The 16,474-nt window shown below is 40.6% G+C and overlaps 2 protein-coding genes across 4 annotated transcripts in view; one reads left to right on the top strand and one right to left on the bottom strand.

Moving 5' to 3' along the window:
- The window catches only part of MYOF (myoferlin), a 116,431-nt gene extending 111,015 nt beyond the window's left edge, over window positions 1-5,416 (bottom strand). For both annotated transcript variants that reach the window (XR_014712358.1, XM_084633627.1), the window contains exon 1: window positions 5,209-5,416. Coding sequence is in view for 1 of the 2 variants with exons in the window: in XM_084633627.1 (XP_084489753.1) it covers window positions 5,209-5,296 (88 nt within the window). In the remaining variant the exon portion in view is untranslated. The remainder of the gene's footprint in view (window positions 1-5,208) is intronic.
- Window positions 5,417-7,931: 2,515 nt separating this feature from the next.
- Window positions 7,932-16,474, top strand: part of CEP55 (centrosomal protein 55) — a 35,967-nt gene continuing 27,424 nt past the window's right edge. The window contains exons 1-3 of one of the 2 annotated variants that reach the window (XM_084633813.1): window positions 7,932-8,035; window positions 10,369-10,563; window positions 12,315-12,599. In XM_084633813.1, coding sequence (XP_084489939.1) covers window positions 10,381-10,563; window positions 12,315-12,599 — 468 coding nt within the window. In that variant the 5' untranslated portion in view covers window positions 7,932-8,035; window positions 10,369-10,380. Of the gene's footprint in view, window positions 8,036-8,164; window positions 8,277-10,368; window positions 10,564-12,314; window positions 12,600-16,474 lie in introns of those variants that run through there. The other variant, XM_084633814.1, reaches the window with a different exon arrangement.

Raw genomic sequence — 16,474 nt, 5'->3', positions numbered from 1 at the left:
AATCCTTTATTGGTCTGGCCAGCTATTACTAGAGATTTGTAAAGAGGTTTAGTGGTATTGTGGCCCCCCCATAACAGACCTTACAAAAAAGGGGAAACAAGACTGGATGGTATGGACAGAGGCTTGTGAAAAAGGCTTTCAGGACATAAAAGAGGCTTCTTCCAAAGAGCCTGTTTTGGCCAGTGCTGATTTCAGCAAATCATTTATACCATGCACTGATGCTTCTAACATCAGATTAGGTGCAGTCCTAATGCAGAATGGGGGGGAGAGACAAGTAACATCCCATTGCCTTCTTGAGTAAAAAAAACTAATCATACTGAACAGAACTATGCTGTCATTGAGCAGGAATGCTATGCCATCGTTTGGGCTGTAAACCTTGTTTGTGTAATAAAAAAAAAAGTCAGGTTTTGACAGATCACACCGCTTTGATGTGGTTGCACTGAGCTAAGGAAACCAATTCTACTTTGTTGGAGTCCAGCTGTACCAGAATTTGATATGGACATAATGTGTTCCAAGGGAAAGCAAAATGTAGTGGCTGATGCCTTATCAAGAATGGGGTTATTCTGATGCATATTCAGGACCGTCAGTGACGTCCTTTCCTACACCTGTTTTGCACTCGGGGTGTGATGCTGGCAGGTCAGTTGCCAGCTTGTGCCAAGGCTTCATGCATTAGCGAAGAACTGATAAACTCATAGCTGGAGACCAGACCAGTTCACATATCTGTTAATGTTGCTCAAAATAGGTATTATAAGAATGTATTTAGTGTTTAGACATGAATGCTACTATTGTACCTTGGAAACACTATGTACACGGGAGCTTGTCCTATGGACTTGGAGACTGAATGAAAGAAATAAAACAAAGACACAGGAAAATTGTCTCTCTCTTTTCTATCTGAACTCTCACAGGGCCAGAGAAACCAAACTGAAGCCAGAGATCCCATAGGGGTAACTCCTTGGTCTGCCCTGAAAAAAAACTTTGAATTGACAGATCATTACAACTCTGTCACTCTTAGGATTTAGATTGCAACTAATTGGTGTATATGTTTCCTTGTTTAACCTGTCAATAACTCTCTCATTTCATTTTCCTAGTTAATAAACCTTTGTTAGTTTATTACGGGATTGGCTACAGGCATTGTCTTTGGTGTGAGATCTAATATACAAATGGGTCTGGGGTAAGTGACTAGTCTCTTGGTACTGAAAGCAACCTGAATATTTTGTGATTTTTGGTGTAAGTGATCATTTATCACTAAGTCCAGCTTGCCTGAGCAGCAAGATAGACTGGAGAGTTTAAAGGGATTGTGGGTGAGTTGGTGGTGAGACTGTTATAGTGATCCAGGAGTTCACATTTGTTACTGGCTTGATGAAATCTAATTATAGAACACACGATCAGTTTGGGGTGTCTGCGCTGTTTTTCACAGTCTGCCCTGAGGTAGGCACTCACGGTCGTGAGCCACTCCAAACAGTATGACAACTACTTCTGGCTATAATTTTCTCATACTCTGTACTGGAAATGGTAATTCATTTTTAGTGTGAACCTTTGTCAATGTTCTTGATAGGTGAGATGTGCATGTTAACCAGAAGAATTTCACTAACTAGATATGAATTTTGTTTAGGATAAGGTACTCCTTCCTTAAAAATTCTAACCATACTGCTATCAATCCACCCTCAGAAGTCAAATTGACTCACATTATTATAATTCATCATTGTTGACTTCAGTGGATGGCACAATAGCAGAAATAGGCATCATATAGTGTTAAAAAACCCTTATCATCTACCTTTTTTAAAATCATCTGACAGTGGTATCATTAGGGCTAATACGCCACACTTCCTTACCAAAATATACTTTAAAAACCATCATCCCCAACTTTAATATAATTACATGCTCAAAAACTTCATTAAGACAGAATTAAGGTTGCCCAGTGGTATCTTGTGTCCTTCCAGAATGTGGAGAGTGGCTAAACTTTAACCTCTGAAAACCAGTAAATATAACGTTGTGGAGTAATTAAATCGGAACAAAATCACTTTTATTCCCAGAGTGTCTCCATGGAGATTTACACTGGCATAGCTAAAGTTTTATAATTAGGCCACTATAATTCTGCAAATTGATTTTCCCATTTAGACAAGCCCTTAGACACAGAAGAGGAGATTAAAAAAAAAAAAAAAAAGAGCATCAGCCCACTATTAGCCCAGTTGGCCCAACAAAACAGAAGTCATAGCTCCAAATAATTTTAAGTCAGAACTGAATGCTACGTGTTAAAAGGAAGTAGCAAGCCAATAAAATGTCATACTATTGATTATGCATATAAGCAAACATGTCACCTATTACATCTAAAGGAAGTTTCAGGGTTTTTTTCTAGTTTACTATCTCTCACATGTAAAAATTTTTTATTGCCTTAACTTTTAGTGTTTAATGACATTTTGGCATGTTCTCACACTTCTTCCTTATCCATTTCAATAATGCTTTCATTTAATACAAAATTATGACAAGCTCAGAATTCTGCTATTACAGCCTCTAACTGTGTTTGCAGCATTAGTTTACATTTGGGTGTGTAGTTCTCTTTAAATGATGAGCTGTTCCTTATGTAAATAAAAAACAAAAGGTCAAGCTCACAGGGCTTAGAATAAAAGTTCTTGGGGGGAAAAAAAGAAAAACTAGTGCAGATAAAGTCTATCACTAAAGGGTTTTGTGCATATCTTATGATAACATTTACTTAATATGGCGGTGTATGTTAATTATGCCAGCTATACATTACTATGTGAATACTAATGAGCTCTATTCAAGGTGCAGATAAAATTGTATTTTTAATACCTGATACACACATCAGAAGCTAATGAAAATAAACTAAAACTATGATCCTGCAAATGCTTATGAATGTGAGAAATTTTCATATGTGAACAGTCACAGAGAGTTTGCTTATCTGTAAAGATACTCATGTGTATAAATGTTTGCAGGACCAGGGTCTAAACTGATAAATCTTTCATAACTGGTGTGTCTAAGGGCCTAATCCAGGTACTGAGCACACACCAGAAGCTAATGAAAATAAACTAAAGCTATGATCCTGCAAATGATTATGAATGTGAGAAATTTTCACATGTGAATAGTCGCAGAGAGTTTGCTTATCTGTAAAGATACTCATGTGTATAAATGTTTGCAGGACCAGGGTCTAAACTGATAAATCTTTCATAACTGGTGTGTCTAAGGGCCTAATCCAGGTACTGAGCACACACAACTCCCACTGAAGTTTTAACATATTCTAAACCATATACTGAAATCAATAGAAGTTACCTGTGCTTGATGCTTCTTAGGACCAGTCCATGAGTTTTAAATGACTAATTTAATTTAGAAAATATTGTTGGTTGAATGTGAAATACCATAATGAGCCTATCATAAAATTACATTTTACAATACAATGTTGGCCTCAATCGTGTCAATAGGAGTACTCAGGTGCACAGAGTTAAGCATGGTTTCAGAATAGCAGCCGTGTTAGTCTGTATTCGCAAAAAGAAAAGGAGTACTTGTGGCACCTTAGAGACTAACAAATTTATTTGAGCATAAGCTTTCGTGAGCTACAGCTAGTGTGTATGGTAACACCCATTGTTTCATGTTCTCTGTGTGTATCAAATCTCCCCATTGTATTTTCCACTGTATGCATCCGATGAAGTGAGCTGTAGCTCACGAAAGCTTATGCTCAAATAAATTTGTTAGTCTCTAAGGTGCCACAAGTCCTCCTTTTCTTTTTGCAGATACAGACTAACACGGCTGCTACTCTGAAACTTGCATTGGTAATAGTGTGTGCTCAGGAAGGAGGAATAGACTTGGTCATGAAAAGTAGCACCAAATCAGGGAAGCACAGAGATCAAAGGATACCAGAACCAATCAGCAAGGGGCAAAAAGGGGAGAAGGGACACAAAACTACTGAGAGATGAAAAATGGGGACTGAGGGAACAGAGACAATATAGGAAGAAGAAACAACTAAGGAGGAAAGCAAAGAGAGGAGAGAAAAAGGAATAAAAAGAGAAGAGGCAAAGCGAAAACAGTGAGAAAATCTACCTTGCTAGAACAGCGCTTGTGAGTTCCACACAGAAAGACTTGATTCAGGTATTAGGAAGTAAAGAGGCTTTGGGGGAAAAGCTTAATCACTTTAACAAACCTGAAAATCTAAGACAAAGGGGGAAAGGGGAGGAAAGGGTGCACATCTTTTTGACAATAAAATCCTTCCAGATTGCAACAATTTTGTCAGATATTCTCAGCAGATAGACCACCCTTCCCCATCACACTGTAGCCACCCTTTTGGGCTCACCCTGCTGAGATACCAAATCTCAGCAATTGCTTTTATCCGTTGAAAATTTTGTTTCCAGTTCAGCTTATATTCAAGCAATAATACTCTCAAGAGTAAATTTAACTGTTGGCCACAGTTGTTTGACGGATTGTCTGATACAAGATTGTCTTGGTCCTCCACCTTGAAGGTGACAACACTAAACTTGTAGCTAAACCCCTTTTGGTACTGGAGGAAGAAGAAGCTGTAGAAACTTTAATCAGTTACAAAACTTATATCAAAATGAAATTAACAGTCAATCTTACGTATAAATGTTAGTTAATAAGTGTTTTCTCTTTCTCCCTTAAGCAACAAGTAGGTAACTCTGAAAGTGGTATGATATGGAAAGTTAGGAGGTTTAATAATAATATTAAAAGAAATGCTAAAAATACTTTAGTAAAATAATTACAATAAAAGGGATCTGCTGCAGAAGCAAAATTGGTAGTGAGCAGCAGCTGCTGTGCCAAATCAAAAAGAAACTTTAAAGATGCAAGATTTTTAGCATGAACATCACAGGTTAAGGTGCTGGATTGTAACTCAAAGTCGCACAATTTAGACTTTAATTAATACTACCACTAAAAATAGATTTATAAGTAAAAAGCAGAGGACTAAACCCTTACAGGAGCTTGGAAACTGAGTCTTGGGAAAGCAGTCCCAAAGGCCAAGAAAAAGAAAATCACACCCACGAACATACTCCACCCATATCACGCCCTGTGCAGATAACTTCAGTCTTTCTGGTAAAAAGCGTCTTTGCTAACATTATGGTGAGATTCAATTTTGTGTAACTTCAGTATTTCATAATTTTAAAATATCAATATAGAACACTTTGTCCTCAAAGCTACAAAAATATGCAAACAGAAATCTGATTGAGTACATTTGTTAGTTTTCCTTACCTTTAAAAATAACAGAAACAATAGGATCCGGTTTTCCAAATTTAGTTTTAGGGATATTGGTAGCAGATTCCACAATCACCCGAAGCATTGTTTCAAAACTTGTGTTAAACCACTGCTGTCAGAAAAGGAACTTAAGAAAGTCTGTGCTTCAGACGCCCTGTGTCCTCCTCCAGACTGCAAAGCTAGGAGGAGGCAGCAAGGAACAGTTTGCTACAGAGAAAAAGGGCTGATGGGTGGAACTATGACGGGCTAGTTACTAAAGGCTGTAGAAAAAAAAAAACTACCTGTAAACTGACACCATAATTCCTGTGCAAAGCAAGCACCATCCTGTGAAGTCTGGTCATGTGAAAAATGTACAATGTAAACAGTATATAAAAAAAGCCTAAGCATATGAACCTCATATAAGTGATTAGGGAAAGAGGAGTACATAGCTGGCAAAAATTAAACACAACCCTAGTAGTCAGACACACCACAGCTCCCTCTTTTAACTATACTTCTGAATATACCATGTCATTGAACTTTATAACGGTCTACACTTTTCTCATCTTTGCTTTCAATGAATCATGTTTTAATACATTTTCCATGTTTCTTTCCTATTTTGTAAATCCACAAAATATCTACTCTTCAAAACAGTTTAAGTACTCCTCATTCTGTAGGGCTCAGGAACAACGTTTTTAATAAACCTCTCCTATACTGTGTAGCTACTATACATTCTGCGTTTAAGAATTGCACTGTTATATAAACACAAGCCCCTCTAGGAGCAATAATAAAAAAGAAATATGTAATATGGTGTCTGAAGAAAAATCTGAAAGTTTTTAACCCTAAAAGGAGAGAAGACCTTGTCTATTGCTCAGTGACCTATAAATGATTGCTCTTAACCAGAGAAAACTAGGGAGTGGAATCCACTGAAAGGAAACCAGATGAATCAGAAGAACAAAGAATTGGCTAACCAGTTCAAACCATTAGTCTGTTTAGTCCTGTTTCCTGTCTGATGTTTCAGAAGAAAACAAACCAAAACAAAACCACACAATATATCTATTTGTACAATAAACATACATGAAGATAAATTTTATCCTGACCTCTGCAAATATCACATTATGCCCTGGAACCTCAGATCTTATTATTTTTAGCTTGTATTAACTGCAAATATTATTGATACTCATTAAATTATCCACGCCATCATATTGTACTTGCCGACCTTTAGATGTAGTTCATTCTGTATATTAACTATATGTTGCATGAAGTAGTATTTTATTTCATTTGGTCTACATGAACTGGCCATTCATCATGTTACCTCTTGTAATTGCAATATAGGACAGGCTAACAAGGAGAGTGGTTGTTCGTTTCCTTAGTCCGTTGGCCCACTTGGTTACTATCTGGTGGAAGCTGAGAAAAATAATCAAGGGCATAGACAAATTTAATATTATCCATGTGGAAACATACTGATACAAATACAGATTTCTTACTGTAGCTGTTTGGAATGCAAGATCAAGGGGATTTAAGGTGGAGCATTCTAATCCAGAGTAGACCAGTAGCAGAGCTCCAAGAACCAATAAAAGTGACCCTTTCTCCCAAATGGTCTTAATTTACAGGATAAATAGAAAATCTCTGACAGGACGAAATACCTCTGCTTCAAAAAAAAAAAAAAGACTGAAGCTAAAACCTCCCATGACAAAATCATAGCACTAACTATAGCAACGATTTTTAAAAGCATGCAGTAAGAGTGGCGTGTGTAGCATACCTAAGCACAAAAAATGTTACAGAAAACATGAGTTTTAAAATAACTGTGAGGGTCCAAGTTTCCTAGAAAAGTAATTAAACTCTGAGTTATACCTCAAACCATTACACTTACACATTGCAGAATTTATATATCACAGGCCTGATTCAATTCCTACTGAAGTCAACGGAAGTTTGATTGGGCTCTCCCAAACCAGCCATATTTATGCATAACAGCACCAACTTTGGCTTCTGCCCAAACACTCTTCTTCTTTTATAAACCGAAATCTATTTAACTCCACAACAGAAATTCACTCCAGAGTAAAATTTAATTTGAAATCTCAGTGTACAAAGGAACATGTTTGTTTGCAATTTTTAAAACTAGTTTTAAGGGTTAGAAAGAGAAATCTCCAAAGCCAGACTCTAGACATTTAAAATGGCACTAAAAATCCTTTACATAAAATAGTATGTTGGATACCTAGTTTGTCACCCCGTGTCTGCTATTTGTATTGTAATGTTGAAGGTGACTCGAAAATTTCTCCCCACAGCTTGGTGGTGTATAAACACAGGTGTCAGGTCCAGAGCAGGGGTGATCACTTTCCTATATCGCAGTTATTCATTTTTCAGACTGACATAGTGCCCAGATGCCAAGGTGATAGGCAGTTGTTAAACCTCCAAGGAGCAAATATGATAATATGGGTTTTTTATTCACACGGGGCACCCTGGAGCTGCTCAAGGGAGATTACTGCCTTCCCTGACTCCCCCGCTCCCTTCCCCAGCCCCTTCCTCCCCTCTCTGCACTGCTCCCCTTTATTCCCCCATCGCTTCGTCCCATTCTTCCTTCCGTGGCTACTCCTGCCCCTCCCCACTTTTCCTCCCGCCTCCTCTCCTCAGCCTCGCCCACCCTGCTCTTCCGCCTACCCCAAGCCCCCTCCCCTCAACACTGTTCTCCGTACTGCCTGACCCCTTCGGGACCCCGTAGCTCGCTTCCGGTAGTGCGGTCCCTGAGCGGAAGTGACGTTGCCGGAGCCGCGGGATTCAAACTCCCGGAAGCGGAGGTGTGGTTGAGTGGAAGGGGAGCTATAGGGGGGTCGTTGCCGCCGCCGCTCAGGTAAATGGGGGGTGTCCTGATGCTGCTGTCGGGATGAGCCGGCGGGGTGGGGGTGGTCCTGGTCACCCTGCGGGCCTGCTCGTAGTGGTCTGAGCCCGGAGCTTTCCCGGCGCGGCCCCGCACTGCTGCCGGTCGACTCGCAGCGAACCGCCCTGCTCCCGCTGGAGGGGCCGGCGGGCGGGCGGCTTCCCTGTGTTCCGCCGGCTTCCCTGTGTTCCGCCGGCCCCGAGCTTCCGTGGAGGTAAAACCCCCGACCCCCTGGGTACGGACCTGTAGCTAGTGACGGCCTTGCCCACTGCTCCTGGAGCAAACCTAACGCCCCCCTCTCAGGCTCGCCGCGGCCGCACTCGGCGTCACGCGCAGCGGCTCCAGACTCGCTCTCCTGGGGCGAAAACTGCGCATGGGAGGAGGCAAGCGCCGGAGCTGTGCCCAGCGCAGCCCCAGACACACTGGCGAGGTGGGACCTCTTGATGAGCTGGGGAAGCCTGCTGCGGAGGGGGAAATTGCGAGTGTATCTAGACACCAGATGCGCCCACATGAAGATCTTAGCCTTTATTCAGCAGTGCGTCTTGAAGCTGACACCGGTGAAGTGGTGTAGGCAGCTCTGCTGATCATGGGTTAATTGACAAGGTAGTAAAGCATTGTAGCTGTGCTAGTCCCAGGGTATTGGAGAGACAAGGTTGGTTCAATAAAAGATATTAGACCAACTTCTCTTTTTTCAAAGAGCGAAGCTCAAAAGCTTGTCTCGCCAACAGAAGTTGGTTCAATAAAAGCTATTATCTCACCCGCCTTGTATGTCTAGTAAAAATACCGGTGTCCTAGATGCCAGGGCTTATTTATTGAAACTACTGATCCAAGTGTATCCTTGTAAAACAGACAAATCATCTTGTAGACAAGGCACTACAAGTTGAAAACAAAGAGAAACTATGAAGCTTCTGACCAGTCTAGAGACAAGACGCTGATAGGAATTATAGCCCCTTTCTAGCAGCTAGGGTTGCGGATTGACCTTTTCACCAGGAGATTGCTGGCATGTCTCTTATTCTTTTGTAATTTCTGGTTAATAGATTGTCTTCCAGTTAGATCTTTGGTAAATCTTCAAGTCCAGAGGCAGAAGTAACTGAATGTGAATGTGCCTACTGTTTTGGTCTTCAGGTGCGGGGTTTGAAAAATGTTTCAGAAACATTCTGGACAAAACACCTTTTCAGTGGCATTTGCTGCTTAGTCAAAAAGTGAAATGTTCCATGAGTTCTGTTGGAAGTGGCACTCTGTTCCGTTTCACAGAGAACTTTGGAATGCTTCGTTTTCCATCCGTATCAGAACAAAATCAGCTTTCAAAATAGAAAAACCCAGTCTGTTAAATGGAATTACCTTTTTGTGCCCAGCTCTTGTAGCTATGAAAGATAAAGGTCTGGTTCCATCAGTTAGCTCCAGGGACAACTTCCTGATGAGAAGAAGCCCCTGCTGCTTTTACCTATAGATAATGGGCCTGCTGGTATTTCAGAATACTTTTCCCTGATACTTCTCTTTTGGGATTTGTCTCTGACTTACTCTTAAACTTGAAGCACCACCTCTGTCTAATCCCTGGAAGGAACTTTTTATCTGTCCACCCCACTCTTGGCCCCTTTGAGTAGGGAGGATCTCTGCTACTCCAAAACCCATCAGATTGGGTAAGGGATAAATAGCCTCTGCTCCTGAGGTTAGTTTTCCAAAGCAATAGTGCAGAGTACTGGAGCTATTCTCATTAGCAGTATTATTTTTGTATTACTGTAGCACCTGGGGGACCAAGACCCTATTGTGCTAGGTGCTGTACAAACACAGAACAAAAGGATAGTCTCTGCCATAGCTTCACTTCACTTCTCATTCATTTCACATTTGCAAGGTTACCTCTACAGCCATAAGGACTAAAAACTTAATTAAATGGAAGCTTAATTTGCAGAAGCTGGTGTTTTGGTTCCTCTCTCACTAGGAATGTGTGTGTGTTCAAACCCTGCCATCAATGATAACCCATATTAAAAATAGCTTATATTAAAAATGCTTTGCAATTCTATAGTACCTTGTATCTGGGAACCTCTATTGAGACCAATGCTGAGACACTGCACAAACGTTTGTGAGGGAGGTAATAGGAAAACCAATTTTGCAAATAGGGAAACTGATTAATTCAGTCTGTGCTGTGCAGGAATAGAACACAATCTGACTTAGTTGTGGATTTTACCCATTAGATCATGCTTTATCAAACTTGAATACAGACATATTTTTGCTTGGTCTCTGGAATCTTTAATATTTAACACAGGATGGGACTGTTGTATACATGATTCTTTTGTTTGTTTTCACAGAACGCTTGGAGGATGACATCAAAGGCCACCAAAGATGTAATTTCTGGCAAGTGGGGATTCAAGTCTAGTAACTCCAAATCTGAGACTGAGTTGGAGAAGTATAAAAGGGAGAATGCAGCCCTCAAAAAGTCAATGGAGGAAATTATTAAAGGGAAAAGCAAAATGACAGATACAGAAAGGAATAGACTTTTAGAGGTAATGTGCACACTTTGACTTTCAGGCTTGTTTCTGTGGTGCCGTAATTGCATAAGATAGCATTTCTCAACAAACAACTATTCTCCTTGTAACTTTAAAATCAGATTTTTAAAATGTAGTGTCCTAATATGGTGCATCCATTCTTAGGTATTTGTCAGTTGTGCCTGCACTAATAAATTCCAGGTTATTTTACAAAGTGGTTAAATATAGAGGCCTGGGGCCAAGGGCCTCAATTAGTAGCCAGTAAGACATGTCCTGTAATGTCTTAATGCTGTTTCAGTATTCTAAAAATGTCAGTAATTGGAGCATTGCCTGGAGAGATCCTTATTTTGGATTATATAAGCACCCTTGGTGAATGAGATGAGAACTCACGGGATAGCATGTCCATACACCTGGTCTGTATTCTTGTGCTCCCATTCACACTCACCTAAGGGGTTGCAGCCTCAACCGCCATAAAATGTCTTTATGCCACCATAGGCAGAGAGCAGGAATTTGAGGATGTCAGTTGCTGCCCTGATGTTCTATTTCAGTTTTATTAACTAGCTTAAATAGCTGTGCGTAGCAAAAATAGCACTTAAGCTAAGTTTTTCTTTCTTGTCTTTTAGTCTTGTGGCTCCATTGAGCCTTTCCCTGCTCCACTCAAGACTTCTTTGCTAACTTGAACTAGAAGAAACAGTCCACCAGCTGCAAGCTGTGTCCCTCCTGCAATGGCACCATGTCTCTGACTGAAATATAATGGGTGTCCTTTTTGTTGTGAAAGAACACAATCCCAATAGGTGCTCTGTGTGTGATCTTCACCAGTTTCACTCTTTGAGTGAGCCAAATTAAATTCCATCTCCTGGACACTCTCTCCACTTCTGCTTCAGGCCTCCAGTGGCTTCATAGTTTCAAGTATCTGGGCTTGAATCTCTGCCTCTAGTGGACAGAAACCTGTACAAAAGTGAAATGATGCACACGTACATATTAAAGGACAGGGTAGAACCCATTACAGTGCTGTTCTAATATTTAATGTCAGTAATCAGTAATGGAAGATACAGTTGAGTGAAGAACAGTTTAAAGCTGAAAGACCAGATTGTCTAGAGACAGGATTTAATGGTCACACTGTCAGCTGTTCTTCACTTACATTTTTTTGTGGGGTGGTCGTGGTACTACTTGTTTTTGTGTTGGGGTTTTGGCAAGCTAAATTGCCACATGAAAAGGCTCTACTTATTGTGCTTTAGTGGAATTTAAACATAAAAGGAGCTTCTCAGTCTCTCAAGATACTGGATACAGTAGCAGTGATAAGAAATGTGCCAAAGAAAAATGCTTCATCCCCACAGACTCCTGCAGTTCTCATGATATACATGTTTCCAAATTTATATAAATCTGGAAGAATACTTTTTTCAACCTGAATGTCAGTATAGGTACCTACCAAGCCAATGAGATTTTTGTTGCTTATATCATTTCCATGGTTACATCCACTGTAGACTCAATTAGTATGTGTGTGTTCACATTCTGTAATTATATTCTAGCTTGTCTTGAGTGGTAACACTAATATTTTTGAGACTCAAATTATTGCATATGTGATAAATGTTTCAGGTAACCTCTGTAGCATTCTCTAGTTAGAGTAAAACGAATATTCTCAACTGACTAAAAATGGGTCTTTCAACATTCAGAAGTGAGTATCAGTTTGGACTCTTGTGGACTTTCCATCACATTTCTGTGCGGTGATTTTTATTGGCTTATCTATGCTCTTGTTTTGCTCCATGTAGAAAATACTTGCCCTTGAAACTGAAAAGGAAAAATATATCTGTCGACTTGAGGAGAAGGAAAAAGAAATCCAAAGCCTAAAAGACAAGCTTAAAACCAGAAATAAAAGTAGTGATGTCACTTCACTACTTGGTCAACTTGAAGAGAAAACAAAGGAAGCAGAGAGGAGAGAACAACTACTTAATTCCCTGTCAGAAGAGATGGACCGTTTGAAGCATAATTTATCTACAGTTACTGCAAGATGCTCTGAACTCGAAAACCGTGCCAGCACCTTCCAATTATCCCAGGTATGTGTTGAATAATACTCTAATCATTTATAAGCTTACTTTAGAATTCTTTTTTTTGTTAAGCACTGAAATCCACTCTGCAGCAAGATGCACTGATATACTAATTTCCTTTTTCTGAAAGGTCTTATGACAGTACTACAGCGTAAGATATAAAGAGAGACAGTGGCCAGTATGAACACTGTGTATAGCAGTAAATGGAGTAATCCAGCTAGTTACTGTCTGAGGGATTCTCCCCTTTCAAGCAGTTCTTCATGCTGCCATAGCAGCTTAGAAAGGTCCCTATAAACCCCATATCTAGATGGATTGTTCCCCAGCAGTGGCTTTGAGCAAGTCAGCCTACGCTGGCTGACCTGCGAGATCCTTGCCACAAGCGCTGGTGCAGAGTGTGTGGCTGAAGGTATCAGAGAGAGTGAGGGGCTGTGGCTGTTGTGGATGCTGCAACTGCTGGAGCTGAAATTCATAGGGCAGTCAGGGGGGCTGTCATAATTGAGACATGGATCAGGGTCTGTTTGAGCATGCTGGAATCCCAGTGCCACAAAGATGACAGTCACCTTGGCTCCCCTTTCACTGAACTTCTGTAATTTGGGAGAGTAACATAGTAAAATTTCATTCAGTGGGCAAGTTAGTGCTAGAAAGGTAATGGAGGTGTAATTAGATTTGTAAAAATCTACAGAAGCATACATTCAGTGATGTCACCCTCTGCAACACTGGCCAGAGGGTGTCATCCTTCTCAGCTGCTCTGGTTGGTGGAAATGTTGATAACACAGTGCTGCCAGAAATGGGTCGAGTTAGGGTTTTTGAATGATTATCCTTCTCCCATGAACACAATGGTACCAAATGTGACAACCCTAGAATAATTATATAGCTATCATTTGCCAATATGTACAATTTATTTATTTGAGAGAGATGTTTAAAAATCAACTTTTTTTGGTAATCCTTGGGAAACTGTCCTTGACATGTAGGCCTGGAAACATTCATTCATTAGATGATTTTGAAGCGCATCGTATTTCACACACAACTGGTGTGATGAGGCCATCCTTCAAGACCTAGCCATGCCCAATAAGGGACAGTAGTTTTGGTTGTGCTTGATCATCTCTGAGCCTTTCCATTGCTTGATGATTTGGCCTCTTGCTAAACGGTATAAATGCAACCTTTGTCAGTGGCAATTTTTCTGTTTATCTGCTTCTTGGAAATGTCCACTCACGTAGGTCTGCAAATGTTGTAATGTTTTCAGATGGTAAGCTCAACATATGACCACCTCCAATACATTTATGACTTCACCAGTAACTGTCTCATCTCTTCAAGCACCTGCCCGCGGGTCTCGAACTGGTTCTCCTGCAGCAGAGACTGACCTGGGCCCCAGCCCTGCCGGCCAGCCGGACTGAGCAACCCCAGCTCAAATTGCTGCATGGTGCAAATTCCAATTAACAGTCCTGACAGATCACTTTAAAAAGTTTCAAACAATCAACCAACTTCATATATTGACATGCGATCCCAAAAGTTGGCTTTGTTGCTGAGTCAACCTCGTCAAATTGCTTCATCCATTCTGTGATACTGCAGCTCTCTATTGTGCACAAAAGGTCACAGAGTAGAATGCACACTGGATGTGTGTAATTGGTATTGCAAGTCCTCTACCCTTTGGGAAATTACTTCAAACCGTTTAATATGCTTTTCAAAAAAGACATCAATTATGTTATGTACTATAACTACGTGCATACCGTTTGCAGATGGATTCCAGTAATTCTGGCTGGATCGTGACATCTTAACCAGTGCCTCATAACTCTTTATAACAAAGTTGATAATCAATACCACTGAACTGCTTCTTTTTTTTTGCTGCTGATGGCAAATCATCCTGAAGCTCCCCTTCCATTTACAGTAATCTGTAACGTTAAAAAAAAAATCAGGTATGTTCTGAGCATTAACAGATAAAACATTACTGTCAGTCGAGGGCTATGATTTAAGTTTGTGAGGGCTGCATGTTGACATGCCTCTGTTTAAAGTATAATTAAACTTTTTTTTAAGACACTTCCTTGAGTCTGTACCTACATAATTATTCTAGGTTTGTCATGTTTGGTACCATTGTATTTGTGGGGGGAAAGGGCTTTTGAATGATGCCCAACTTGACCCATTTCCAATGACATTGTATTATCAATTAATTTCCACAAACTGGAGAAGCTGCTTGCTGGGGAAAGGGGCAGGTGGTTTGGCAAGTCGCACATCCCTACCCCATGCCACTAAGGGTAAAATGATTCTGTAGATTTTTAAAAATCAAATGATAGCTTCTTTATCTTTCTATTATTAATTTGCTCATGGAATTATACATGCTCCCAAGCTGTTAGGGGGCAGCACAATCTCACACTACCTTTTAAAGAAATGCTAATTTAATTCCCCACCTGACCTCACTGTGGTCACAAAAATAAAGCATCTTTGAGCTCCCCTGTCTCTGTGGTCTTACAAATTCTTATTTACTGCTCATGCAATTCTGAGAACTGGCCACCTGTGACATCTGATGTCTTCTGTTAGCACAGAGCATTCATGTACTGTTTGTGAGGTTTACAACAGGCCAGTCCTCTTCACTCTGCATGGTGGGGTAGCATAGCAAATGTACTACAGCTGGATGCTACAGCAATGCATTTCTGAAGAACAAAACTACTACTTATAGTGAACATAGCTGAATGATTAAATGAGGTTAGCTAAGCAGCTGCATCTATTTAATCTAAAGAACAATTCCCAAGGGACCAAACTAGAAATCAATTTATTTGTTTTTTTCAGAGATGAAGTGCTCTAAGAGCTTTGACTTCCTATTCTTAGGGAGGGGAAAATGAATCCCACCTTTTCTAAGTGTAAATCACTTATAGCTCAGGTAGTCTAATATAGGATCTGAAATTGTTTTATCTGCTTGCTTTCTGTGCTGCCATCACCTCCCCTGTGCTTTACAAGTGACTACAGTACTGTAAGAACTACTAGGGCTTAAACATCCATGCTTTATACACTCTAACAGTTCAATCCGTTGGTAAAAATATATTTGAGATGGAGGTGGTGAGGAGAGGAGGAAAATGTGGTAACTATGTCTTAAGGTCCTGCATCCTTTGACTTGCCAAGACAAGAAATGCTTAAGCAGATTCAATAACAATCCCTCTCTGAATCCAAGGCCCTCTCTCACTTCAAAACTCTGTTCACCCTTCCCAGGAGACACAAGTCCTCTCCTTAACCAATTGTTCATAAAACTAGCTATTGCTCCTTCTCTCTTGTACCACTGTCACTCCACTAGGGTTGTGAAAGAAGTCTAGACCTTCCACAATCAATCATTGACTTTATGGGCTTCACATACACAAGGTGCAACCTTCTATCTCAGTCTACTCTTTTCCAGTCAACTCTCTGAGGTTCACTCCGTTTTTCAAATTATTCACTCCTTCCTATGTAACTTGTAGGGATAAGTGGTTCATTTTCCCCCTCCTCCAAGAAAAGCCCCACTCTGCTGAAAATCTAACCTTGGCACTAGGGAGATAATGTCTAAGTCTTCCTCCCATCCTGCAGTGTTCATTCCAATGCGGGGCACACAATCCACACTTCTGATGAAGCCTCCTAAAGTAACTCCCCTTCTCTCCTCTCCAGCAACACTTAAGGCATGGCTACACTTGCAAACGTAGAGCGTTTTGAGTTAAACCAGACTTCGTAGAGTGCAGTAGGGAAAGTGCTGCATTCTGTCCACACTGACAGCTTTAAGCGCACTGGTGTGGCCACATTTGCGGCACTTGCAGTGGCACTGGGAGCGGTGCATTATGGGCAGCTATCCCAGCATGCAAGTGACTGCAACATGCTTTTCAAATGGGGGATGGGGTGGAGTATGACAGGGAGTGTATTGTGTGTATGTG

The sequence above is a fragment of the Lepidochelys olivacea genome (genome assembly GCF_965140295.1).
Source record: "Lepidochelys olivacea isolate rLepOli2 genome assembly, chromosome: 7".
NCBI classification, from domain to species: domain Eukaryota; kingdom Metazoa; phylum Chordata; order Testudines; family Cheloniidae; genus Lepidochelys; species Lepidochelys olivacea.
The sequence above is the reverse complement of the archived record's forward strand: the minus strand, read 5'-3'. Positions and strand labels throughout refer to the sequence as shown.